Source organism: Aspergillus fijiensis (genome assembly GCF_003184825.1).
Source record: "Aspergillus fijiensis CBS 313.89 unplaced genomic scaffold BO72scaffold_41, whole genome shotgun sequence".
Lineage (NCBI taxonomy): Eukaryota > Fungi > Ascomycota > Eurotiomycetes > Eurotiales > Aspergillaceae > Aspergillus > Aspergillus fijiensis.
In genome coordinates this window covers 148,250-172,180 of record NW_024469017.1, presented here as the reverse complement: position 1 = coordinate 172,180, position 23,931 = coordinate 148,250, and the positions used below count along the sequence as shown (strand labels likewise).

The 23,931-nt window shown below is 48.0% G+C and overlaps 10 protein-coding genes across 10 annotated transcripts in view; 5 read left to right on the top strand and 5 right to left on the bottom strand.

Annotated features, from left to right (window-relative positions):
* Nucleotides 1–496: 496 nt before the first annotated feature.
* Nucleotides 497–4,054, top strand: BO72DRAFT_514560 (mediator of RNA polymerase II transcription subunit 14; the record flags this gene model as incomplete). The annotated part of the gene is made up of 2 exons (XM_040949525.1): nucleotides 497–1,189; nucleotides 1,243–4,054. 2 exons carry the CDS (start codon nucleotides 497–499, stop codon nucleotides 3,874–3,876), a joined length of 3,327 nt encoding a protein of 1,108 aa, XP_040799119.1. The 3' UTR covers nucleotides 3,877–4,054.
* BO72DRAFT_433688 (DNA polymerase epsilon noncatalytic subunit) lies at nucleotides 3,950–6,849 on the bottom strand. The gene has a single exon (XM_040943215.1). The coding sequence runs from the start codon at nucleotides 6,567–6,569 to the stop codon at nucleotides 4,353–4,355; it is 2,217 nt and encodes a 738-aa protein (XP_040799118.1). The 5' UTR covers nucleotides 6,570–6,849; the 3' UTR covers nucleotides 3,950–4,352.
* A 263-nt stretch (nucleotides 6,850–7,112) lies between these two features.
* Nucleotides 7,113–8,713, top strand: BO72DRAFT_450024 (SHNi-TPR domain-containing protein). Its single transcript, XM_040945157.1, has 2 exons — nucleotides 7,113–8,212; nucleotides 8,276–8,713. The coding sequence occupies exons 1-2, from the start codon at nucleotides 7,178–7,180 to the stop codon at nucleotides 8,567–8,569; spliced, it is 1,329 nt and encodes a 442-aa protein (XP_040799117.1). The 5' UTR covers nucleotides 7,113–7,177; the 3' UTR covers nucleotides 8,570–8,713.
* Nucleotides 8,544–10,022, bottom strand: BO72DRAFT_182551 (yippee/mis18 family protein). The gene has a single exon (XM_040939478.1). The coding sequence runs from the start codon at nucleotides 9,657–9,659 to the stop codon at nucleotides 8,946–8,948; it is 714 nt and encodes a 237-aa protein (XP_040799116.1). The 5' UTR covers nucleotides 9,660–10,022; the 3' UTR covers nucleotides 8,544–8,945.
* A 180-nt stretch (nucleotides 10,023–10,202) lies between these two features.
* On the bottom strand, nucleotides 10,203–11,142 carry BO72DRAFT_383054 (ornithine decarboxylase antizyme; the record flags this gene model as incomplete). The annotated part of the gene is made up of 3 exons (XM_040941497.1): nucleotides 10,203–10,419; nucleotides 10,500–10,965; nucleotides 10,986–11,142. The coding sequence occupies 3 exons, from the start codon at nucleotides 11,140–11,142 to the stop codon at nucleotides 10,203–10,205; spliced, it is 840 nt and encodes a 279-aa protein (XP_040799115.1).
* Nucleotides 11,143–11,879: 737 nt separating this feature from the next.
* BO72DRAFT_470296 (cleavage polyadenylation factor subunit MPE1) lies at nucleotides 11,880–14,010 on the bottom strand (the record flags this gene model as incomplete). The annotated part of the gene is made up of 4 exons (XM_040947020.1): nucleotides 11,880–13,195; nucleotides 13,252–13,358; nucleotides 13,427–13,724; nucleotides 13,839–14,010. The coding sequence occupies 4 exons, from the start codon at nucleotides 14,008–14,010 to the stop codon at nucleotides 11,880–11,882; spliced, it is 1,893 nt and encodes a 630-aa protein (XP_040799114.1).
* A 1,479-nt stretch (nucleotides 14,011–15,489) lies between these two features.
* On the top strand, nucleotides 15,490–17,296 carry BO72DRAFT_479000 (deoxycytidine monophosphate deaminase). The gene is made up of 7 exons (XM_040947550.1): nucleotides 15,490–15,690; nucleotides 15,787–16,129; nucleotides 16,203–16,564; nucleotides 16,634–16,766; nucleotides 16,824–16,911; nucleotides 16,961–17,011; nucleotides 17,065–17,296. Exons 1-7 carry the CDS (start codon nucleotides 15,669–15,671, stop codon nucleotides 17,110–17,112), a joined length of 1,047 nt encoding a protein of 348 aa, XP_040799113.1. The 5' UTR covers nucleotides 15,490–15,668; the 3' UTR covers nucleotides 17,113–17,296.
* Nucleotides 17,297–18,016: 720 nt separating this feature from the next.
* Nucleotides 18,017–20,011, top strand: BO72DRAFT_433675 (imidazoleglycerol-phosphate synthase). Its single transcript, XM_040943214.1, has 3 exons — nucleotides 18,017–18,329; nucleotides 18,391–19,830; nucleotides 19,896–20,011. Exons 1-3 carry the CDS (start codon nucleotides 18,207–18,209, stop codon nucleotides 19,983–19,985), a joined length of 1,653 nt encoding a protein of 550 aa, XP_040799112.1. The 5' UTR covers nucleotides 18,017–18,206; the 3' UTR covers nucleotides 19,986–20,011.
* A 516-nt stretch (nucleotides 20,012–20,527) lies between these two features.
* On the top strand, nucleotides 20,528–23,155 carry BO72DRAFT_514541 (putative autophagy ubiquitin-activating enzyme ApgG; the record flags this gene model as incomplete). Its single annotated transcript, XM_040949524.1, has 5 exons — nucleotides 20,528–20,718; nucleotides 20,809–21,762; nucleotides 21,824–21,968; nucleotides 22,022–22,489; nucleotides 22,540–23,155. 5 exons carry the CDS (start codon nucleotides 20,528–20,530, stop codon nucleotides 22,990–22,992), a joined length of 2,211 nt encoding a protein of 736 aa, XP_040799111.1. The 3' UTR covers nucleotides 22,993–23,155.
* The window catches only part of BO72DRAFT_450021 (RlmE family RNA methyltransferase), a 1,614-nt gene continuing 582 nt past the window's right edge, over nucleotides 22,900–23,931 (bottom strand). The window contains exons 4-6 of the mRNA XM_040945156.1: nucleotides 23,487–23,897; nucleotides 23,275–23,436; nucleotides 22,900–23,207 (exon numbers count right to left, since the gene is read on the bottom strand). Coding sequence (XP_040799110.1) covers nucleotides 23,166–23,207; nucleotides 23,275–23,436; nucleotides 23,487–23,897 — 615 coding nt within the window. The 3' untranslated portion in view covers nucleotides 22,900–23,165. The remainder of the gene's footprint in view (nucleotides 23,208–23,274; nucleotides 23,437–23,486; nucleotides 23,898–23,931) is intronic.

The window sequence follows — 23,931 nt, the reverse complement described above, 5'->3', positions numbered from 1 at the left end:
TTATCGTGAATCGATCAGCCTGTGCTTGTGTCGCAGTTGCTCCTCACAATCTTGGACACCGATTCCGTTGCGAAAACCACTACCTTTAAAAACACCACATAGTAGCTGGTAATATCAGCCAACCATTGAAAAGATCCACTCTTTGAGCATTCGATTCTACTTGTTTGGATGGAATAAGCTCGCGGCCCAAGCACCGAGTCCACCTGCGCCTACGTTGGCTTGCGATTCTACGAAGCTACAGATTATATATCCATTGCGATACATTCAACATCTTTGCTTCGGTCGATGGTGATACTCCTATGTAGGCTATATACCAGACCTCCGGTTTGACTTGTGGCCATCCATCCGTGTTCCGCAATTCTGCATCCCTTCTTGCATCAGCTTTGGCTGCTTTGAAGAGGCACAGTCCTACATCAGATTACTCCCCTTTTCTCGTGCAGAGGGTGAGAAGGGGAGGGCTTAGAGCGACTGAGATCCGGCTTATGTCTTCTGGAACATGCCTGGCGTAGTCATGGACACTGCCAATATCGGCGGACAGATGAAGGGATCACCCACTGACTCGCAGAATGGTGTATCTTGTTCTGCCGGGGAGAAGGCGCCAATGAAAGGCTCTGCTGTTGTTCAAAACGGCTCTCTCTACGCAGCCGGCCTAGAGAAGGGTTCCGCTTATCGCACGGACGCATCGACCATCACACCCGTGTTAGCAAAAACGAGAGAACTACCAGAGCTACCACATGTGACGCAAGGATTCTTTCCCTTTTCGACCTTACTCAATAGATCAGCTCAACAATGCTGGAACGATCTACTTGATTTGATCACGGAACTCGCAGAAATCCAGGTGGCTCCCAATGACCCAGGATATGCATCAGTCCCCATCGCGGGAAAGCCACCGGGGAACCAGTCGTCTGAGAATCTACAGAAGAAGCTCCGTGTGCTCGAATTTGCTCACGCTAAACGTGCCGATTTTATCAAGCTTCTCGTTCTTTCTCAATGGGGTCGACAAGCTGCAGATGTCAGCAAGCTGATCGACATCCAGAATTTTATACGTACACGTCACCAAGCATACACAGGAGCGCTACAATGGATTGGAGAGATGAAGAAAGACCTCGTTCGAGCCCAGGTGGCCAATCCGGATATCAGGACGTCCCTAGAGGTATTATCCAAGGGAAGAGTGGCGTCCATGCTTACCGTAAGTTACTTGTGCCTGAAACTAATGCCCCAATCTAACATGCGGTGTGCCAGCTCGGTTACAAGCCTCCCAAGCTTCCAACGCCGAGAAGAGCTCTCAGGAAGCTAGAAAAAATCAACAGATTACTATGTACCCGACTTGCGCTGTATGATGAGCTTCCTCCTTCCTTTCAAACTTACAGCATTCATGACGGTCGAGTCACTTTTATCGTACCTACTGAATTTGAGCTTGACCTGTCCATTGGAGAAGGAAGTGGGTTGTCACAATTTTTTTTCGTCGACATTCGCTTCCTCTTCCATCCATCGTCACCAATCCCCAAAGGTCGAACATTTAACGAGCTTGAGTCCAAAGTCAACGATGTACTTCAGACTCGCGGCTTGCCTGGCTGTTTCGATCTATTACACAATCTGGTTCTTACGAACAAGATCAATGTCCTCTTCAAACAAGCCACCGACATGGCAAGGGGACTCTGGGCTGATGTATTGCGCATCGAGCTGCTACATCGAACGGTTGTTGTCCACTATTGGGCACGGAAGCCTGGTAGCAAGAGCTGGTTAGAAATCGGGATCAATAGCGGCCGTCGCGGATCTATTCACGGGAGCCCTTTGCCACCCTACCTAGGGTTGCGCTGGATAAAAGATGGAGAAGAAGTCAATTCTGGGTTGATTGATTTTGACACGGCGAACATTTCTATGGAACGGTTACTTCGAAGTGTTATCGCCTTGCACGTATCTCATACCGTCTCCTCGGCCTATCACAGCATAAGTCAAAGCTTACTGTATTCAACCAGCACGTTGTCCTTACGAGCCCAGCTCACAACCACTGAGCCCGGTAACTGCCTACTCGATGTTCAACTCACGGAAACCAGATACCTCAGGGTTTCTGTGGAGCCGATGTCAGGAGCGAACGTCTTTTCCACTACGCCCAATATCTTGGAGCGGCCTGACAATGATCGGCTAGCAGAAAAACCTGCTGTCGATGACATTGTCACCCGTGTTGCACGCCTCCGGTGCATTGCAGCTATAGAAGAAGTCGAATGCTATTTGCAAATGCTAGGCTTCGACGTGATAAACCCAAGGATATTGAATATAGACGTTCGCAGAGTCTTTCCATTGAACGTTCTGCGCTTCTCCTTCTTCAGCCACAAATCTTGGGAGCGAAACTGGATTGTAGCAGCAACGAGCAGCATGGATGGTGATAACTGGTGGCTTGTTCAGCTTCGACCGGGGGTCGTAGCCAAAAGACATTCAGCATACGATGTGAATGTCGGCAGCCGGCCCGCTTTTCGTTTGGCTCAGGTCGTCAGCAACACTTTCATCTCATCTCGGCTTGAAAAGAGTTATATGTCCTTTGCGAATCTTGTGCACAGTCTATCAGGAATTCTTACAATATATGCCAACTCCCGTTATCTGGCCGACCTAGACGCAATCCAATCATGTCCTCCTGCGCACAAGCTGAGAATCGAGGCTGGCTTCCAGATTCCAGACATTTCACTTCGATATGAACCTGCCAAGCTTCCCAACGCCTTACGCTTAGTTCTGCCTGCAGGAATAAGGCAGAAAGGTTTCATCAGAGAAACCATTCGTCTTACATTCCTTGGTATTGATTCACAGGCAAATCTCGCCATAATTGGGGCCTACGGAAGATTAAATATCTCTGTGAAAGCTTTCAGTGCTCTCATATCCAAGTGGGACCGCTCTTTAGTGTTTCAAGAGAGCCATAACGGCTTTGCAATTCGTCTACTTGCGCCAACAGGTCGACCAGTCATCATTGGTCTCGTTGAAGATCTACAGAGACTCGAATGTGTGTTGTCTATTTTAGATACCTTGCAACGGAAGAAGATAGAGGTCACGTCAATATCGCTGTCTGGCATCTCCTTCACCTATGGCCCTGAAAGGGACTTAGCTGCCAGGCTGGAGGTTGACATCAAAAGAACCCCCCCTCTTTCAGAGGCCGATGCGGCCGAGCTTGCGACCAGGTCTGATTCGATCTTCCGCTTGCAGCTCGGCATAAGATTTGACTCCACAAACCCCCATCGTCGAATCCAGGGATCTCTTGCATCTAGCCTGAATCGTACTTCAGCTGAGGCCAGCATGGAGTCCATTGCTGAACTCCTGACAAGCACATTACCTTTAATGCGAGCTTTGGATCATATATTGGATAACACTTCTCGCAACGAGTCCTTAAAGGTGCAGGTGACGGTGCGCAACGCCATGACGTATGCCATTCACTATCCTGATGCAAATTTGCACTTTCGATTGGTTGCCAGGATACGTTCGAGCCGCCTAGTATGGGTGCTCAGAAACGTGAACAGCTCTGAGTCTAGTTCCGACCAGGTCAATTCTATGTCCAAGGTACAGCAGTCTCTGTATGATTCCAAAGGCGATGGCTGGAGAGGGCTTGGAAATGGTGTAATTGCACAAGTTGACCGGGTTGGGAATCTTTTGGGGGAACTTCACAGATGCATTGCTGCCTCCGTTCCCAATCCTTCTTTGAATAAAGCTGGTACCAGGGAATTATCGACCATCACGCCCACGCAAGCTACGGCGCTCAGAGCGGTTGCCTCGGGAGTGGCAACGAAACCAGTACGCCAGGATTCATCACGTCCCGCTCATTTGCAGGAAAGGACAACTCAACACTCTGCCAGTGTTGCTTCAAACACTGCAGATTTCATCATGATCGACTAGAATAGAGGCTTCTGAAATGGAACCCATATTTGCACATGTCCATATCTTTATCAGTCCACTTCATATATAAATGCCTCGAAGTACCTTTATGGATTGTGCTTCTATTTGTGAATCTCGTATGCTGTATCGCTGTATCTTGCTTATTCGCTTCCACATTCCTCTTGGAATTTTGTGGTACTTAACCCCAGGTTTATGCTTCCAATGCGGGTTAAGTCCGATGAGTATGCTACAGCGTGAGACTTCAGCAGAATTCAACATTGGTCTCCAAGGATGATGTGATAAATGGAAGTGAAGGTGAGCCCACATCGCGTCATTGCCTTATCCGACAAGGAATGTTCTCCTGTCTCATTGGTCTCGGGAAAATTCTATTGCCTGGTGACATCCTAACCGGACTAATAGTAATTCGGTGGCTAGAGTATCATTCCCAGATTTATAAGTCGCTCAGGTGTCGCATTTGTGCTCTAGCGAAAAGATGACTAGTAACGCTCTTCTCTAACCCGTCCCCGATTTTTGAGAGCGTCATATTCTATCCATTGAACGCAAGTAAGACCACTTCCTGAAACAACCCTTCCTGGGTTCATGACATGGCAGCCTTCGTACGTCATGCAAAATGGAACAGATTCTGAGTCAGCCAAGATCAGCGCGGTTGGCAGTGGATATAGCTGAAGTGAAGACGCATAGTCCCAGAGAACGGGTCGCAGAGAGAGTGGGAAAGGCGACAGGTTTCCTTGATCTAGGATGGTCTTCACAAGCTTTCGAGCAATCGAAGTTGCAGAAGGCATTGCATTGGCATCAGTAGACGTGTATTGAGCTTGAGGAGCTGGCTGATCTTCGACTTTCAAGCCACTGTTCCCATTGGTGTCAGTCATGTCGCCTGGGCCGACCTTGATTGCGCTGCGTCGAAGCCTACTCGATATGTCATCTCGAAATATGGCGATGTCATGGAGAGGTCCGAACAGTGTCAAACGCGCAGGATTAGAAGTCCATACTGCTTCGCCAGGCGGCTCAGACGTCTTGGAGCGATCCACATGTGAATTTGCTGCGGCAAACGCACGTCTCACCCTGGTAGTGAACAACTCGGGAATAGCATGGCGCGGTACTGTGGAAGCAGCACCAGCTGAAAAAGCTGACGACCATGGATCATTGTCACCTGGGACGAAAACGAAGGTCGAATGCTGTAGCAGCAGGGGGAACTCAGAGAGTGTCAAGGATAATGCATCAAAGTATTCTTTGTACTCGATACTGCCTGCCTGACCACTGCTGTTGATTATTGCTTTTTGCACAAAATTTCCGATAAGGACGAATGCTACCGGAAGTTCGACCACATTAAGGCTGCTGTAGTAGCCAAAAACCTTTTTCAAGGCATCCAAAGTCCCCATGTCGTCAAGGTTGACCTCACTCATGATCGCCATCTTGAGTCGGCGACCATCTTCAGCATTGTCGTGAACATTCTCTAAATATTGAGACTGGATTTGTCTCATGCGTGGGCCTTGTGCCCGCTCACTCCCAACCCCTAGGAAGTCTACCCAGCCCAGACCTCCGCTTGAGCTGATTTCACTATTGCGTTGTCGGTTGCTTGTTCCCAAGGTGATGTCGCGGCGCTCACATGGAGGCCCACAAATAGAAAGGCCTATGAATTTCCCTCCGATGGCTCCACCAACGCCAGAATTACCACCGAGTGAAGATCCCTTAACATGTGCTTCCTCTTCGTAGACCCCATCTACAAGAGCAAACATGCCAGGGGCAAGCCAAGAACCATCTTCCGGGACAATTCGCCCATGACTCAGATCAAGAACAATACTTCCGGTTTGGTCACTTAGAGAGAGCTCCCCCGTGGGTGACACTGAGAGTAAGCCAAGGATTAGGTGGGAAGTCCCGCTTCTTCCCAGCAGATTTGCGACCGGCGTCAGTTTGTAGCCGGTTAATGATGTTCGCTGTGATATCGACTGACTAGACAACCCTGCTGATGTTTGAAATGACTCGTTCCGAAGGAGCCGTTGGTGAACGATGTTGTAGCGGTCTCTGAAAAAGGCAGTTTTATGAGACGGCGACGGAAATAGTGAGGGCTTTGATTTAGTAATCTCGAAATACTTCATATCCCCATGATATGTTAAGCGTGGAATATCAAATGCCTCAATAATCCTCAACCATTGCCTTGGATGTAGAGCCAAGTCAGCCTCTTCGGACTTTCGGCCTTCAAGGGTGTTTGCTGCAAGAACAGTCTCCGAAATCAAACCCCTGCTGTTCAAGCTTGGACTTCGGCTTGAGGTGGCCTCATGTGCCGATGTATTCTTCCCCGCGACCATTCTCCCTCCAGTCATATTACCCTCCAGGACTTGCAAGATAGCCTTCAATGAGGCCCCTTTACCTTCATCAACAATCACACCACCTCCGGCTTTCCTCCAGCTCTTGGCAACTTCATCCAGCACACGTTCAGCAAGGCCATCTTCCCGCCATCCCGAGCCACAGTTCCTTCCCACGAAATTTGCTAAGGTTTGGAGAGCAGATGATGAGATCGTGAGGTTGTGCTTCCGCGTAAAAGTCCGAAAGGCCACAGGACGAAGAGTAGAGGGTGGAAGTAGAATGGGAAGGATCGAGGTTCGCGTAGGAGCGTGATTGGGTCTGGTCTTTCGAAAAGGGTGCGCAGGAGTGCCAAATCCAGGCGACGATGAAGGGACCGGATCCAGATCCATGCTTGAGGCTCGAGATAAATCTTGGCGTTGGGAAAGAAGTGTTGATAACTGCCTTTCGGTTGCAATAATAAGACCAAGAGACAACTCAACCTGTTCTTTCGGTAGGGTGATCGCGATTGACCCTCGTGAGCAAAAGCGTGATATGCCTAGAATACCCCCTGATTCGTTGTTGTCTTATGTGAGTCCTCACAATGGTCGCGAGTGGAGATAATTCAGTACCGAATCCGATAGCTAGCTCTCTTGCCCGAGCGGGACGCGAGGTTGTCGCGCGGCGCACGCGCCTTCCCGCGATAAGTAATCGCGGGAGGTCTTTTATTTCTCTTTGTCGGAAAACTAGTCATAAACCACTTGACGCTGAACTATATGCTTAGGCGAGTCGCCCTAGTCAACTTGATTACTTATAATTGTTCCCCTTCCCGGTCCTTTGCTCACTGGTTTATCGCCCTCCTTGTGACTCGAGTCGCCCTGCGCAGTTCATCGCATCCTGCATCCCGATTGAGTTCTGTATGGGTTGTCCATCCGATGTCTCTGATGATTTTCCCTTCGCACTGCTGACTAGAGCTGCAATCATATCTATACCTATAGTCAATTCCTTTCAGATAGCTAACATGGCGGAAACAAATGACTTGGGTGTCGCTCCACCCCGAGGAGATTGCGACGGTGATGACCGGGCGTCCTTAGACAATCTTATCAGTCAAGCTGCAGCGAAAGACGCAATCAAAGATTACAGCGCGGCCGCGGAGCTTTATTCCGAGGCTACGGAGCTTCAGGCGAAACTGAATGGCGAACTAGCACTCGACAATGCTGATCTTCTCTTCGCTTACGGGAAAGCCCTTTATAACGTTGCTGTTAGTAAGAGCGATGTTCTTGGATCAAAGGTGGCCACCGAGCCCCCTTCTCAATCCAACAATCCAACACCGACAGCAGAGAGTGTCATTCAAGATGCTACCGTCCAGGCGCAGTCTGCAGAACCAAGATCTGAAGTCAAGGCCAAGCCGACCGATGATACGAGCAAACCATACTTTCAATTTACAGGCGACGAGAATTTCGACGATTCCGATACTGAAGACGAAGATGATCCCCCACTTGTCGAAGAGGAGGAGGATGACTTTGCCAATGCCTATGAGGTTCTCGATCTGGCGCGTATACTGTACCAGAAGAAGCTAAACGCATTGGAGGAGGATGCCGGGAAAGGGAAATCTGCGAAGGCACCCTCAAGCCTCAAGCAACTCAAAGAACGACTTGCTGATACGTATGACCTACAAGCTGAGATCTCACTCGAAGCTGAAAGGTTTGCGGATGCAGTGGCAGATTTGAGGACAGCTTTAAGTTTAAGACAGTCGCTGTTCCCCATGGAAGACCCCTCCGTTGCCGAATGCCATTACAAGCTTTCCCTCGCCCTCGAATTCGCATCGGTGAGCAAAGCTAACGACGATGCCCAAACTGAAGATGGTAAGGTCGATGAGGACATGGGAAAAGAGGCTATTATACAAATGGAACACGCTATTGAAAGCTGTCGAGTCAGAATGGCCCAGGAACAAGCGAAATTGGATATGAATGACTCACCGGATGAAGATAAGGCCATCGCCATGAAAAGAAAGATAGCTAATGTGAAGGATGTTATTTTCGACATGGAGCAAAGGGTAAGCCCCCGCCTTGCATTTCTGTTTTTGTTGGGAGCCTCGACCCTCACATCTATTTGACAGCTCGTCGACCTCCAACGCCCTGTCGCCTCATCCTTGAAAGCTAGCGATGTGGAAGACACCATGCTTAGAGGCATCCTGGGTCAAATTGTAGGACAACCTGTTTCTGAACGAAAGGCTCGACTTGACGCAGTCACCGAAAATGCAAATGACTTATCTGCATTTGTGAAACGAAAGCCGACTAGCGCCTCTCGGCCCCAAACTGGGGAATCGACTAAAAGGCGTATGGTTGGAGATAAGACCCAAGACTCCGAACCAAAAAGAGCCCGAACGACCGACCTCAAGGATACGATATAATAGCTGGTGAACTCCTTCAACTCACGTGCATTTCGCCCGTATCTACGGGCTCCGCCCTCCACCTCTCACAATAATGCAAGCTCTCAACGTGAATTTGACGACAAGTCTCGTTGATAGTGAATTATGATACCCGGTTGATTAAGGACATTGTGCATGAAAATACAAGATAAAATCGTACTCATTGGGTGGAAAGCCCAACCAGTGATGAAAAACGCTGCGCCCTGTAGAACTGCAAAAGCTGGTCGGCAAGTGCAACACCCGGACGAAGTTGAAGACTGACAAGATACAGTCGCTCTTGCGGGTTGTCTGGCTTGGAAACTGGTTGGATTCACATTTGTTCCCAGGTCGGTAAATCTTTTGAGGTTAATGAGGTTGATTATGATGGGTTGTGTCTGAACCTAGAAAGATAATGTTCCATTTTGCGACTTCTGCGGCGCATAGCCAGACCAGGACTCCAGATTGCGGCGAAGAGATCTTCGCATTCATCCTCATCCTGGCTGTCGAACTCTATAACGTCTTCCGACAAGCTTTCCCGGTGTTCTTCAGAGCATGAGTTTTCAGGATCGAGAAGCAGATTGGCCTTCGGTGCAGACTCCCAGAATGGTGACGTTGTAATTTTCTCGGTCTCTAGTATGAACTTGCCGACCTTGTAGCGTTGTGATTCCTCCTCTGCGGAGACATATTTCCAGCCGAGTACAGTTCCACAGAGGGCACAATTTAGATCGCTTACCATGTGCGCACCGGTCACTAATCGTCGAGGTATGGGTTTTTGCACGATGGTGTTTGGGAGACAATCTGTCGCTGCGGAAGATGGACTAATAGAAACCGCACTGGCAATGATTCGTGCAGACACAAGCAACGCGCGGCCATGACGGCCAGTGAAGCCTTTGCTGATAATTTGCGATGTCAAGCATAAATCGGCCGCGCAATGAGAGCAACGGATACAGGACACATGGCCCATCAAGAATTTATTGGTGTCGTTGCTCGTCTCCTCTAAACAAGGTATTGGGTCTGGTCCAGAGGACGGTCCCTGGGTTGCAACCTGCCTGGGGCGCAAGATACCTGGACGAAGTAGAAAATTGGGAAACATCGGAGCGTTTACCACAACTGTATTGCAGGTATAGTCAACAGAAGTATCATCAGAGAACCTCCACTCAAAAGGACCAGTGGGTGATTGGAAGAATATATCTTCTGAAATTTGACTACCTCATAGCTAATGCTAACTATAGCATAGGTAGTCCTGAGGTCATCTCCGCGTGATCCGCCATTTGTCCCTTGGCGCCCGCAACATCGGCCATTCCCGTGATAAGGGTGGTTCATTACAGGCATGTATCGTAGGAGAGCCGATATGCGACAATTGGAACCACCAAACACACCATTGCACGTAAGAGCCCCGGGAGTACAATTGAGCCTACAATGATTCGAGTTGCTTCTAAAAGTAGGCCAACAAGCATCATCAGGTGGTGCCGGATATTTCAGATGACTAGGACATGTTAGGAAACAGGAACCTTAGGAGTGTTGCTCGACGCAAAGTAGACAAATAGGTTGCTGGCCCGGAGGAAATCACCGCTACACGAGTAGCCATAGTATCATAAGACTCGGACTTCTAAAGAAAGCGGACATGTCCCTTTGATTATACCTCGGCGCTTAAGAAGAGCCACTTGTCGCTCAATGTATGATTGAGGTCATTTTCAACACTCCATTGTTGCAGGGTAGTTAGATTAAAACCACACCACCCAAGGTTCCTTACGATTTCGAGCTCGACCGCATTGTGCGAACGCGGGATACAAGCAACAATTTGCAAGCATTGGAATGCACTAATACTTGCAAGCTCGAATAATGCCACCAAACTAGATGAGGTCAAGATTAGTAAGCACGAATGATGAATGTGCTGGTTTATGAAGGCCCGACCAGATTTGAGATCACATACCCAGTCTTGAGGCCGTGGCCCAAAGTTTGGTCAGAGAAAAACACGAATATGGTTGGTTGGCCATCACTCGTGATAGTCACAAACCCTCGATAAGTAACGTCATTTGTGTAATCCAGAACTTCGAGCCAGTGCTGGATCGGCGTGTGCATGCCCTCGACAATTTCTGGCTGGCTTTGATACGCACCCATCCCAGGCGGCTCCTGCGCAGTAAATCTCCTCTCACCAAGGAATATTACAGACAGGTGCTCGCAGAAGAGCCTCTCACACTCTTCCGGAATAGCATGCGTTGCCTCCCCTTTATGCTCCAATAAGTTGTTCCCTGGCCAGCTGATTCCCATGCCGGGAATGATGGACAAGTCAAGGGGAGGACGTGAAGGCGGCTTAAACCCTGAGGGGACCTCAGGGATACCACTGTGCTCCTGCGTACCGTGCTGCATTAGCATCTGTGGATGGAGCAGGCACCTTCCTTGGGAAAGAGTATCTTACCGGTGCCCATAGTAGTGCAGTAGTGGAACCCAGTAACTGCGGAGGTGATAGTATTCACACTGTAACAGCTTGCAAGAACGCTGACCCGACGGGTTCTCTCAGAGCACCGTTGCAGCTGACTACCACTACTACTGATATCGTTTGATGATTTGGCCATAGTGGGAACTTGAAGGAGAGAGAGAAACTAGGGACTGATTGTACGCTTAGGAGGGGTTATGAATGTTGTAGGCTTAGTAAAAGACTTCTTGAGTCACCGGATTCTTCGATGACAGTGGACCGTCGAAAGGAATAACAAGAGTGAAGATCTTTGGGAGAGGTGTTGCAACTCGATAGGATGACGATGTTAGGTGGCAGGTTTTTGTAATCAACAGCCTAACGGGTTGGAGAAGTGACAGATCACAGAAGGGGGCTGCGGGTGGATCCGTCCACTCTGATACGCGCGGAAGTACGTACTCATACTCGTATCATATGACCTCGGGGCTGATGGGATATCAAACCCCACTCTGCCGATCTCCCGGCGATAGGTATCGGTAAGAGGGAGACATACACGGACTTCTACTCCGGATCGCAGGGTGTTTATACTCAATACTCTATTACATAGTTTAGGGGTCACAAGTCTGGTCATCGCCAAGATGGGTATAAGAGCATCCATAAGGCCGGCATAAAGGGATTGATTGACAAGGGAAGTTCATCCATATACGCAAAAGATTAACTGGATTGATGCTGGTTAATAGTACACATATCATGCACCGTGATAATTAGAAAGAATGGTAGAACAAAAAAATCCCGTGAAGTTGTGATCTAAGCAAGGGATCGGAGTCTGAAAGAGATACGAGGATGTCAGCGCTGAAGGCAGGGTTTTCACAGAGCTATCTCCAACACCAGAGTATATTCTCAGAGTTCCCGGTAATCGCTCGGTCTCGTCCTTCGATGTCTTGCCTGGTGTCGTTGCGGGTTAACAGGCTGACGAAAATATGCAGTGTCTTCTTCTCTGGCAAAAGGAGTACTAAAAGCGGTTCGCTGCTGGTTTGAGAATTGGCCAATTTCTAAGCCCTGCGAGAAGTCGGTACTTGGCTGGACTGGCCCATTCATCTGTGACATAGGAAACATGCTAAAATTCGAGTCTGCCGCATTGCCAAACATACTTGCGCTATAGCCACCCATTTGATCACCATACATTACACCAGGGAGTTGGTTGAAACTCGCACCATTCATCGGGTTCCAAGGCTGGTTGATGTTCGGTGGAAACCCATTGGCCGCAGGAATACCCATATAATTCAAGAAACCGGCCCCTTCAGAAGCAAACCCAGGAGCAGGAAATGGTATCGCAGGCATTCCTTGGGTTTGCGCGAATCCAATTCCTCCAAAATTCATTTGCTGAGCAAAAGGTGGCTGCGGGAAGCCATTGGGTGAATCTTTAGCCTGCGAGGCCTGCATCTCGACAGAAGATTTGCCGTGAGAGTCACTCTTTTTCTGTTTCTTCGAAAGAGAGCTTGGGCTAAGACCTTCGGAGGCAGTGCTGATAGGCTCACCATCCGCAGGCCTCTTTTTCGAGGCCGTTGGCGCAGTTGACGGGGCTAGGGCAGGTGAGACCTCTTTCGCTGCCACGGAGATTTGGCCTGAACCAGATGCTTTACTGATTGCTTGAGCCTCTTGCTCCACTGGCTGCTTTTCTTTTTCTTTCTTCTGATCTGTCTTCTCGGTTTCGTATTCTTTAATTCTGGCAATGGCGTCATCGTCGACTGACAGATTATCAAGAAGAACGCCCTCTGTTCCACATCCAGGACAAACGAAGTCACTCTCAATCAATGCGTTCGCGATGCAGTCGTTGCAATATGTTTTCTGGCAGCATGGGGTTTTGGTGGGCTCCAGAAACATTCTTCTGTCTATTGGACATTCTAGGCCACGTGCTTGAAGTTCTTTGCTGTGTTCTGCCGCAGCAGCTTCGGCGGCGGCGGCAGCAGAAGCTTTGGCTTTTTCTTGGTAAAGCTCCCAGGCGGCCTTATCTGGTTTCGCAATGACAAAATCGCCATCAGCGTTGACCATAACGCCGGTATTTCTGGAATCTTCATTCGAGCCATCCATAGTGAGGTTCTCGGGCTTGTCTACTTTGGTTTGAAGTGACCGCGGTATTCCGGTGGAGCGTTTCACTCTGTATTTACCGTCAAATTTGGGGTCGTTATTCGTAGGGCACTCATGTATGAAATGTCCTACACATTTGGTCAGCGAGGCTTCTCCATAGAGCTTGACACATGCAAGAACTCACCCTTCTCGCGACAGCGGTAACAGATATACCCCGGGGGCATAGGACGCTCTTGGGAATTCCCAGGCACGATCTTACCCCTCCCACGACCGAAAGGGACGGGTGTGGCGCTGTAGGATATTAGAAGATTGTGTTGTTATGATAAAAGATCTGGCAAACACCGGGATTTTGTACTCACTTCGCCATTTCTTGCTGTTGCTCTTTCCATTGATGCGCCTGCAGATTGAAAAGGGCATTAATCTTTTCCTCTTCAGTCTGGGCATTATTGAGTTCGAGAACGCCGTTGCTGACGGGTTGGCTATTGAGAGAAGTTCGAATTGATGAAAATTGGTCATTACGAGGAGTGCTGCGCGCATTGACTGGCATTTTCCCGGACACATACCGGGCGGCGCCGCCTTTCCCTGGCCTTGATGCTGGCAACCTCCGAGCTATGACTGAAGTCGATCGCGGTATGATGTTGGTGTCGTCATCGTATTCTGCTCGGGATCTTTGTTAGCAAATGTCGATTACATTTCGACTCCTTATTTGAATGCTCGTGAGCAAAGTGGAGAGTCGGCCTCTTGGGAAACAGATCGTAGAAACTGACTAACCTTCTCCAGTATCCTCATTGTAGACAGAGAGCTCAAAATCGGTTCCATCCCCCAACCTACTTTGATTGATAATCTCTCGTTTCAGCTCGAAGACGGATATACCGGTGCCATCGAAAGTTACCCGGGAGGGTTCTTTTTGGGACTTGAACTTGAAATGAACAGATGATGACATTTTATTCAATTGGAAGTCCAATGATTTCGTTGTCAATGTAATTAGATCAAAAGGAGAATGCCACTTTCACAAAAGATACACGGGAGAACAAGGTAGACAATTGGTAACAGCAACGAACGGGAGGGCTTGCAGATCACAAATAACAGATTGACTTGCAAACAGTCTCTTGCATTCAAGTTCAGAGATCGAAGGACTACCCTTGCTCGAAGGCGTTGCTCGAATATGTAATGAGGACTTCTCTTCTAAGCTGGGTGGTCACGAATGACTGTATACAGACAAGTCTGACGATTGTGACGAATACAAGGATGATGCAAGCAATTCTGCAAGAAGTCGAGAGAGAATTTGAATAAAGGTTTTGAGGGCTTTGCTAGTCCAAACCTGAGCTAATTGAGCTTCCCTCTAACCTGCAATGACGACAGATTTAGTAGGATAACCTCGGTCGTGGAGCGATAACGATAGGGTTGTAGAAGATCGATAAATTATGGGCTCACGAGTGCATATAGACAAGAGGATGAGGAAGAGAGAAGGACCCTAATATACTCGCGCAGCAAGACTCCTGGGTGACTGTCCGGTCGCGAAAGGAAGCATGCGCACAAAGAACAGGCCGAAGACCTAATTCACAGAAGAATCAAATTAAACCAAATTTCAAAGGGTACTTCGGTCTGAATATTAAAGGGACAAGGGCAGAGATGGGCTTGGCAAGATGTCAAAAGGATCGTCTGTGGATGGCGAGGTCGGTCGAGAGGTGGTGGCAACCATTCAAAGGTGGATGGATAATAGCTAATGGTCTTTCTTTCAATGTAGTCACATGATTAGCTTGTAGTGTTCGTTAGTTAACTACCTAAGGTAGTTAGTTATTCTAAGTTATTTAGTTAGTTACCTAGTATGATTAGTCAACGGGTCGACAATCCACTGCATTCAGGCGGACAGTACAGTACACCCACCAAGCATACAGGCACGCAGTGTAATGAGTCTCTAATGATTAGCATAAATATAGTAATCCAAGTAATCTAACAAATCATAGCTCATATTTTATGCGGTATCTAAGATCCTGCTGAACTTACAAGCCACATTGTTCTAAATCTGTCTTACAAAGCTCAGCGTCATATTGAGCATGGGATTTTTGGGCTTTGTTTGTCAAGATGGGGCGTGAGAAAGGCCAGGTGATGTCTGTTCATTACTATGTGTACTGCACGTATTCTCACTTATGAAAGGATCGCTGTAAGACAAGAAGGATTTTCTGCTCCAGATTCGCCACGTACTCCTCTTTAACTTGGATCTCACATACTGAGTACATTGGCTGTAGAGTGGGTTATTGCTAACACGTGCATAAAAATGTTGAAATACACCACTGTAGGACTCCGTATGCTGCAGGCATTGTCTACAGGTAGGTACCAGTACTGTAGTTGCGACCATACACCCAAGCTGAAGCTGATTGGCGGGCACATCACAATTTGCGGGACACCTCATTCAATGATACATAGCAAGTGGACTACACAACTAGCCTACGAATAATTCTGCTCAAGACCCTGCCATTCATTCTTATAGATTGAGCAGACACCATCTTAAGACGTACCTTACTTCTCGGCATCCCTAAATTGATCCAACCGTCCATCATCAAATCCCTACATCTGGCGCAACCGGCAAAGCTAAACGATATGTTGATTGGCTTGTGTGGAGGTAAGCAAAACCGACCTGCAAGAATTTCCCCCTCAAACCCCTACTCTTTTTCTACCCACCCCCCAAAATCAGTGCAAACTAATAGTTAGGCGAAAGGTATCTGTTCTGGCAAGCATGCAGTCGCCGAGTATCTCATCCGGGAGGAAGGTTTCCAACTACTTGAACTAAAAAGCGGTGTGGCAACTGGAACATTGGATGAGTCTGAATACCTCTACCAGTCAGAGCTCTCACCTCGAAAGGAAAGTAATCCTTCATCAGAGTTTGTATTCGAAAATGCGGAATCTCTCTTGGATTTCGTAACCCGAAGGTGGCAGGGACTTTGGGTCACGACAGAAATTTGGGAGTCCGCAATCCTGGATCGTTTTCTGCAGCGCCCTTTTTTCCTGCTAGTAAGCATCGATGCGCCCGTGAGTCTTCGTTGGAAAAGACTTGTTGACAGGTTAGTACTCGTGTATCTCTACCTGATCGGTCCAATTGCAGTATTGCTTGCAACATCTGACGCTCTATTATAGGTGTCATGAGATGCAGCTAAATCCTCCACCTCTCGAGAAATTTGTTCTCTGGAGCGATAAGCATCTCTATGACAAGAATATTGGACGTGTCTATCTCACGGATCGTGCTCAGGTTCGACTGTTTAACTCCTCTTCATCACTACAGGAATTGTATAAGGCTCTCAAAGCGATTAACCTGGCTGACGAGCAACGGTTACGCCCACACTGGGATCAGTATTTCATGGAGTTAGCATCACTAGCTGCACAGCGAAGTAACTGCATGAAGAGAAGGGTTGGGTGTGTGCTTGTTCGAGAGCGTCGCGTAATAAGCACAGGATACAACGGCACTCCGCGACACCTGACAAACTGCAATGAAGGTGGATGTACGAACCCTTAGTGAGACAAAATGTCCCACTGAGATCCTGAATTTACCGAGGCTCACTTTCAAGCAGGTCCAAGATGTAACAGTGGAGAAGGAGGAGGTCGAGGCTTATCTACGTGTCTATGCTTACATGCGGAAGAGAACGCACTACTAGAAGCCGGGAGAGAACGTATCAGAGAAGGCACAATATTATACTGTGATACGTAAGCTCTGGTGCATCGAACGGCTTGTGTTCCATGCTAACAACTAGCGCTGGTCAGATGCCCTTGCTTGACCTGCACGGTCAAGATTGCCCAAGTGGGTATCTCCGAGGTTGTTTACTCGCAGGGATACAATATGGACAACGATGTATGTTATGTTCAAATCTTCGGATTGTCATCCAATTGACAAAATCCAGAGCGCCGCAATTCTGAGAGAAGCCGGTGTTCGGCTCCGGCAATTTTCTCCGGTAAGGCCTGCTTTCACCACTGCTAATATAATCACTGAACAGTATTTTGGCAGCCTCGCAATGGTCTGATTTATTTGGAAGGCTCTGACAATAATGCATAAACTAGTACCGCAGGAGAGCACGTACTACAATATAGTCATAAAATTACTACCGAGCACCATCGTGAAATCGAACTACGATTCTCGAGATCCGTGATCTTTTGTACAGCAAGTCATACTTCCCTGTATGAAAGCCACCTGATAAGAATGCATTGCCAAATTTCGGTCATCTAATTGTGTTGTAGAGAGCACTTGTGAATTTGAATGAATTGTGGGGGGGAATGATTACATTACAGTGTAGCTCTACTGTGAAAGTGCATCGCGCTCAATAGGCGGCAATTATGGGAGAATTGCGTAGGCTATGGCGGGGATTTAATGTGTTTCCAGGATATCCACAGCACCTTGATGGCCTTGATGTCTGATGTGTAATCACACTTCCTAGTAGACGTAGCTCAGTGCATACATAAGGTCGGGCTTTGTGACGCATTCGATATGTAGATGGAAAATAAAGGCGCGTGGAAGAGTTCTGTATTCCACATGAAGTCAACCGCCTTCAAATTCAAATATCTTAATAAACCGATGAACAGGAATGCTAAGGATACCAGAAGGTACGGAATCAAACAGTGCAATTAAATTTGCCCCGGTTAATTCTTGAGATATAAGAATGAAACCCCGAGTCCTAACTCTGCATACGTAGTAGATTTGCTTAATGATAGTAAATCGAAGAGGATTAGGGATGTAGTAATTCGAAGAAAGTGTGCTCTTAAGTAGAACACAGAGCTGTTCTACCCGCTTGTTGAATACGTTGATTTGACATACAGTTATGATTAGGCTGGTAGATTAAGTGACTAGCACCGGGGAAAGAGCGGTGGTTCCTGGTAGTGGGCACCGGAGGGAAAAAAAAAGTCCCAGAAAATGGTCTGTAGCGAGCTGGAATGACTCAGCTCCCTCCAACTTAGTGGGGTAAAGAAGATATATCCCCTCTTAAAGTTCCTTTCGCCCCCCGAGGGCTCCCTTGAAAGTTAGGTTGACAAAGCTTGTGCAACTTGCATATTCTTGACATTCGGTGTCTTTATACTTTTTTTTTTACCTAGGACTATACGCTGTTCCCCAACCGTCTCCATCTGCCACAAGGACTACTGGAGTCCACACCAATTATGCCTACTGTTCACCTGCTCGACTATGTAGCTGGAAATGTCCGCTCCCTGGTGAATGCCATAAATAAAGTTGGCTATGAGGTGGAATGGGTGAAGTCTCCGAAGGATCTGGAGAATGTGGAGGTGGGCTTTTTTGATCCAATGCTTATGAGCAAGTTCATATGATTAACCGCGACCGCCATAGAAACTTATCCTTCCGGGAGTTGGTCACTTCGGCCATTGCCTATCCCAACTTTCTGAGGGCGGTTATCTAGAACCAATTAGACGACACATCGATTCCGGCAAACCCTTCATGGGCATCTGTGTCGGGTTACAGGCGCTTTTCATTGGATCCGAGGAAAATTCCGAAGTGCCTGGTTTGGAGGTAATTCCTGCTCGGATGCAGAAGTTCAATGCCGATACAAAAAGTGTGCCTCACATCGGATGGAATTCTGCGTTGAATACTTCAACTGCCAACCAAAGCTTCTATGGGTTGAGCCCTAGCAGCAAGTACTATTATGTCCACTCTTACGCAGCACTCTATACCCCTGGCCTCCTGGAAAAAGAGGGCTGGTCAGTAGCCACGGCCACATACGGCGATGAAGAATTCGTTGGAGCTATAGCGCGGGATAACATCTTCGCGACACAGTTCCACCCGGAGAAAAGTGGACAGGCTGGTTTGCGGACAATCCGTGCTTTCCTAGATGGGGATCGACTGCAGACGTTTTCTTTGGAACCCTCGCTTTCCTCGGCAAAGAAAGACGGTCTCACACGTAGGGTGATCGCCTGCCTCGACGTACGTGCAAATGATGCTGGTGATCTCGTTGTCACCAAAGGTGATCAGTATGATGTTCGTGAGAAAGAGGGGGTCAGCACGGGCGGCCAAGTCCGAAACCTGGGAAAGCCTGTTGACATGGCCAAAAGGTATTATGAACAGGGTGCAGATGAAGTAACATTCCTGAACATCACCTCTTTCAGGAACTGTCCGGTTGCGGATACGCCTATGCTAGAGATCCTGAGAAGAACATCCGAAACGGTCTTTGTGCCGCTCACTATTGGCGGCGGAATCAGAGACACTGTTGATACTGACGGCACTCAGATATCGGCCCTGGACGTTGCGACGATGTATTTCCAGTCAGGTGCAGATAAAGTGAGTATTGGGTCGGATGCTGTTTTTGCAGCCGAAGAATATCACCAGGCTGGCGGGAAATTAAATGGAAGGACAGCCATTGAGTCGATATCCAAGGCTTACGGCAATCAAGCTGTGGTAGTAAGCGTTGATCCAAAGCGCGTATACGTGAGCCAACCGGAGGATACCACGCACCACACAATTCGGACAAAATACCCGAATGGTTTTGGACAGTCTTTCTGTTGGTATCAATGCACCGTCAAAGGTGGCAGAGAGGCCCGAGACCTTGACGTACGGCAACTAGCGCAAGCTGTTGAAGCAATGGGCGCCGGCGAGATCTTGCTGAACTGCATTGACAAAGATGGAAGCAACAGTGGGTTCGACTTGGAGCTGATCAACGATGTCAAATCCGCCATTAAGATACCGGTTATTGCTTCCAGCGGGGCTGGAAATCCTGAACACTTTGTCGAGGTTTTCCAGGACACAACAACAGATGCGGCTCTGGGTGCCGGCATGGTATGTAATCCCTTGCTCCTACTCACGTGTCTAGCTTTATAATTTGCTGATTGTCCTTTTATTAGTTTCATCGTGGCGAATACACAGTCAGTGATGTAAAGAATTATTTAGATGAGAGGGGATTTTTGGTTCGCAAGTTCGAAGCCAACAGATAGACTAATCATATTATCTCATTTATTATAAGTAGTCTTCGTTCATGCTGCTTGAGGATCGCTATAGCTTTGTGTATCGATACCAGTTCACCGTGCAAGTGTCACATAGAAACAGTTCATTTTCAAATCAGTTTCTAAACCCTATAGGCGACTGACTTCATCAATCCTTTGAAATACCCATCTCTTTGTGGCCCTGAACCACGGTATTTACTCGAGATTATCATCATTACAGTACAGATGACACAAACAATTGGGCGCCGAGGTTCTGTCCGTTACAGCCCCACCAACCCCACCTTAGCTAACAGGTGACGGATGGACCGACTACCTTGCTTCATACTACAAATGACGAGACTCTTTCCTAAATCTCAGAATCCGACGAAGCTGTATGTAATGCACTGCAGCAATATTTAGTGACAGCTTCTAGTTAATCAGAGCCGCCTAAAGGTGAACATCAGCTTCCTCTCCAAAGCTGGATCCTTTGGATCCTTTATTAACCAGCTTGAGCTATCTACAGCACTGCTTATGATCGGAGCAAGTATTTGACAATGCTCTACGCGCCGTTCGCCTCTGATATAGAGCTGCCATTCTACACTGCTCTCACATCTCAAAAGATAAATCATGACAAGCTTGATGACTCGGCTCGCCAAGTCCTGGGCCTTTATGAGCTTCGGCCTACGGACGCTCCGAACGCCTCATGCCGGATGCAAATACATGGGAATGCTCTCTCCAACGATGAGTGAGTCCGAGATAATTTCTGGCCTCTATGCTTCTATCTTCAGTTCCATCTAAGTGGGATCGTTTACTCATCGGCTGGTTAATTATATAGGACGCCATCTGGATACTACCGCGCCGAGGGAACAATAAAGAATGTCAACACCATCGAAGAATATATGAATACTGACAGAGCACGTCTGCTTCAACAATCCGGAGAACTGGTCAGTTTTCAATTTGTCATTATGTCATTATATCCAAGTCGCGTTAACAATAGGTTGTTCCTAAAGGTACTGAACGCCATACGCGATGGGAGTATTTACTCTTGTCCAGCTCTACTTTCTTCCTTCGTCATTTTATCTTATGCAGATTTGAAGAAATACAAGTTTCACTACTGGTTTGCATTCCCTGCTTTGCATTCGGATCCTCCATGGGTTTCTGCAGATGAACTTGAGTCAGCCGCGGAACTTTACCAGGGTCGGAGCCCCGTCGGACGCACAGACGCTCTGTCAAAAAGTGAGACCATGGCTCTTGTCGATGCAGTTCAGACATGGGGCTCTGCTGTAGACAGCCGCCAGCGAGGCTTCTTTTTGGCGAGGAGATTGTGTGTCACTAAAATTCGCGCTGGTCGTCAGGAAGGGTCCGAAAGTCGGAGTTCCGGGGATACAGAAGACATGCAAAGGCAACAATGGCAGATCGCACCTCTCTCATCTTTTGAAGAAGGGTTTTTCCAAGAAGCAAACTGTGATGATTGCTTTGTGGGGTTCGCTGATCCCTCTAACTACGACAACGCGCCAGGCTGGCCGCTCAGAAATCTATTATTCCTTGCCAAACAGAGATGGGGGCTCAATAAGATTCGGGTGCTTAGGTACCGTGATGTGCCTTCAGGCAGTGATCAATGCCGCAGTACCGTGCTGACACTGGAACTGAAAGATGCAGTGGCATCAAACGCTGCCAGCCGCGGGGTTCCTTTGATTAATATGCCCAAAGTCACAGGATGGGAGCGCAATCCTTCGGGACGACTGACAGGACGGTTGGTTGACCTCACGGAATATATGGATCCCAAGAAGTAGTTCCCCCTTCCTGCAAGCATAGCATTCTCAAGCTAACAATTGTCTTGGTACAATAAGATTGGCCGACCAATCTGTTGACCTCAACCTCAAACTCATGAAATGGAGGATTAGCCCTAATTTGAACCTCGAGAAAACAAAGGCCACCAAATGCCTCCTCCTAGGAGCAGGCACACTAGGCAGTTACGTTGCTCGAAACTTAATGGTAATTTTCTTGCCTTCCCGTTCCTCACTGGCATAGTCACTGAAGCTGTACAGGGCTGGGGCGTTTCTCGAATCACTTTCGTTGATAATGGTTCCGTCTCGTTCTCTAATCCAGTAAGACAACCGCTCTTCAACTTTATGGACTGTCTCGAAGGAGGGGCCAAAAAGGCACTTCGTGCTTCGCAAGCTCTATCTGAGATTTATCCGGGAGTGGAGTCCGCAGGCTATGTGCTTTCCGTGCCGATGGTTGGACACCCTGTCATCGACGTTGAAAAGACACGGGCAGACTTCGAGACACTGCGGGGATTAATTGATGAGCATGACGTAGTATTTCTCCTGATGGATACACGAGAATCCCGATGGCTACCTACGGTCATGGGCAAGGCTGCAGGTAAAATAGTTATGAATGCAGCGCTGGGTTTCGATTCCTTTGTGGTGATGCGCCACGGAGTCAAATCAAAAATCCAGGACTCGGAGCAACTAGGCTGCTACTTCTGCAATGATGTTGTTGCGCCAATGAATGTGAGTTTTAGACCGATTGATTTTTGACTAGAAATCTGAACATCTGCTAGTCCACCAAAGATCAAACGCTCGATCAGCAATGTACTGTTACTCGACCTGGAGTGGCCGCCATAGCGTCCGCTATGCTGGTGGAGCTTCTCATCTCCATTATTCAACACCCGCTGGGTGCAGCAGCGCCGGCTCAAAATTCACGGGATCATGACCAAGGAGACCACCCATTGGGCCTTTTGCCGCATCAAATACGAGGATTTCTGTCAACCTTTGAAAATGTCTCGGTCGTAGGTCGGAACTACAAATACTGTAGCGCCTGTTCAGACAACATCGTCGAGACATTTAAGAGGGATGGCTGGAACTTCATACACAGAGCTTTGAATGAGCCTGGTTATTTGGAAGAGCTTAGCGGACTGAAAGAAGTAGGTTATTATCTTATATGTTTCCATCGATACACTTTCGCCTATTCCATTAGGCATACATCACAACTAGACACGCCTGTATCAGACTAAAAGAATGAACATGAACTCTATGAAACTGACGCTGAACCAGGTCCAAGCATCCGCGGAAGCATCACTTGCTGACATTGAGTGGGATGAAGATTCTGATTCTGACGGAAGCAAGAACGTCGACCAGTCAGATCTGTAGTCAGAGATTATTTAAGCCTTGAGATTGGAGGCTGGGTCTATCTTCGACTAATACCAATAAAGTATGATTCTTTCGACTCCTATTCTAGGATTAGCAATGTTTGACGGGTTGTATACGCCCAGTACAATCTCAATGTAGAAGCTTACATCACGCGAAGACTCGGGCTTGTGCCTGTGAACCCTCTGAAAAAGATCTCTAAGCTGTCTCTCAAATTCTTTCTCTTCAGCCCCTTGGTAATATTTGCAGATAAAATGGCCACCAGTTCGGAGAACCTCACGGCTGAACTGCAAAGCTGCATGGCATAGGTCCTATGAAACTTAGCATTTCCTTACTGGCAAAGAGGGACTACACCACACACCATACTGCCAACGTGGTCTTTGAAGCTTATACCGCTCGTATTCATCATCCTGTTATAGGGATCACTTAGACTTCTCTTTCCAAACCCAGTAGTTTGGTGCCAGGGAGCAGACATATCGCTTAAGACCACATCAACTGTTCGTTCAATGGCTTTGTCCCTTGAATTGTTTTCTGTGGACACCTGTGCAATTCCCATAGGCATCTCTCGGTCGAATCCGAGCCGATCATTACTGCCCGGGCTGTTGATACGTGGTTTGCCTCTGCTAGGGTCACGTACGAATTTACGGACATAATCCTGAACTTCTGGGTTGAGGAAATTGCCCTGGATCGTAGAAACCCCTTTGGGTGGCTGAGCTGGAATGATATCAACACCTAAAACCCTGCCATCGGGTTCAGTTCGAGCCACTGCTACCTGGCATGCAAGTGAGCTGCCGTCCTGAAGGGGG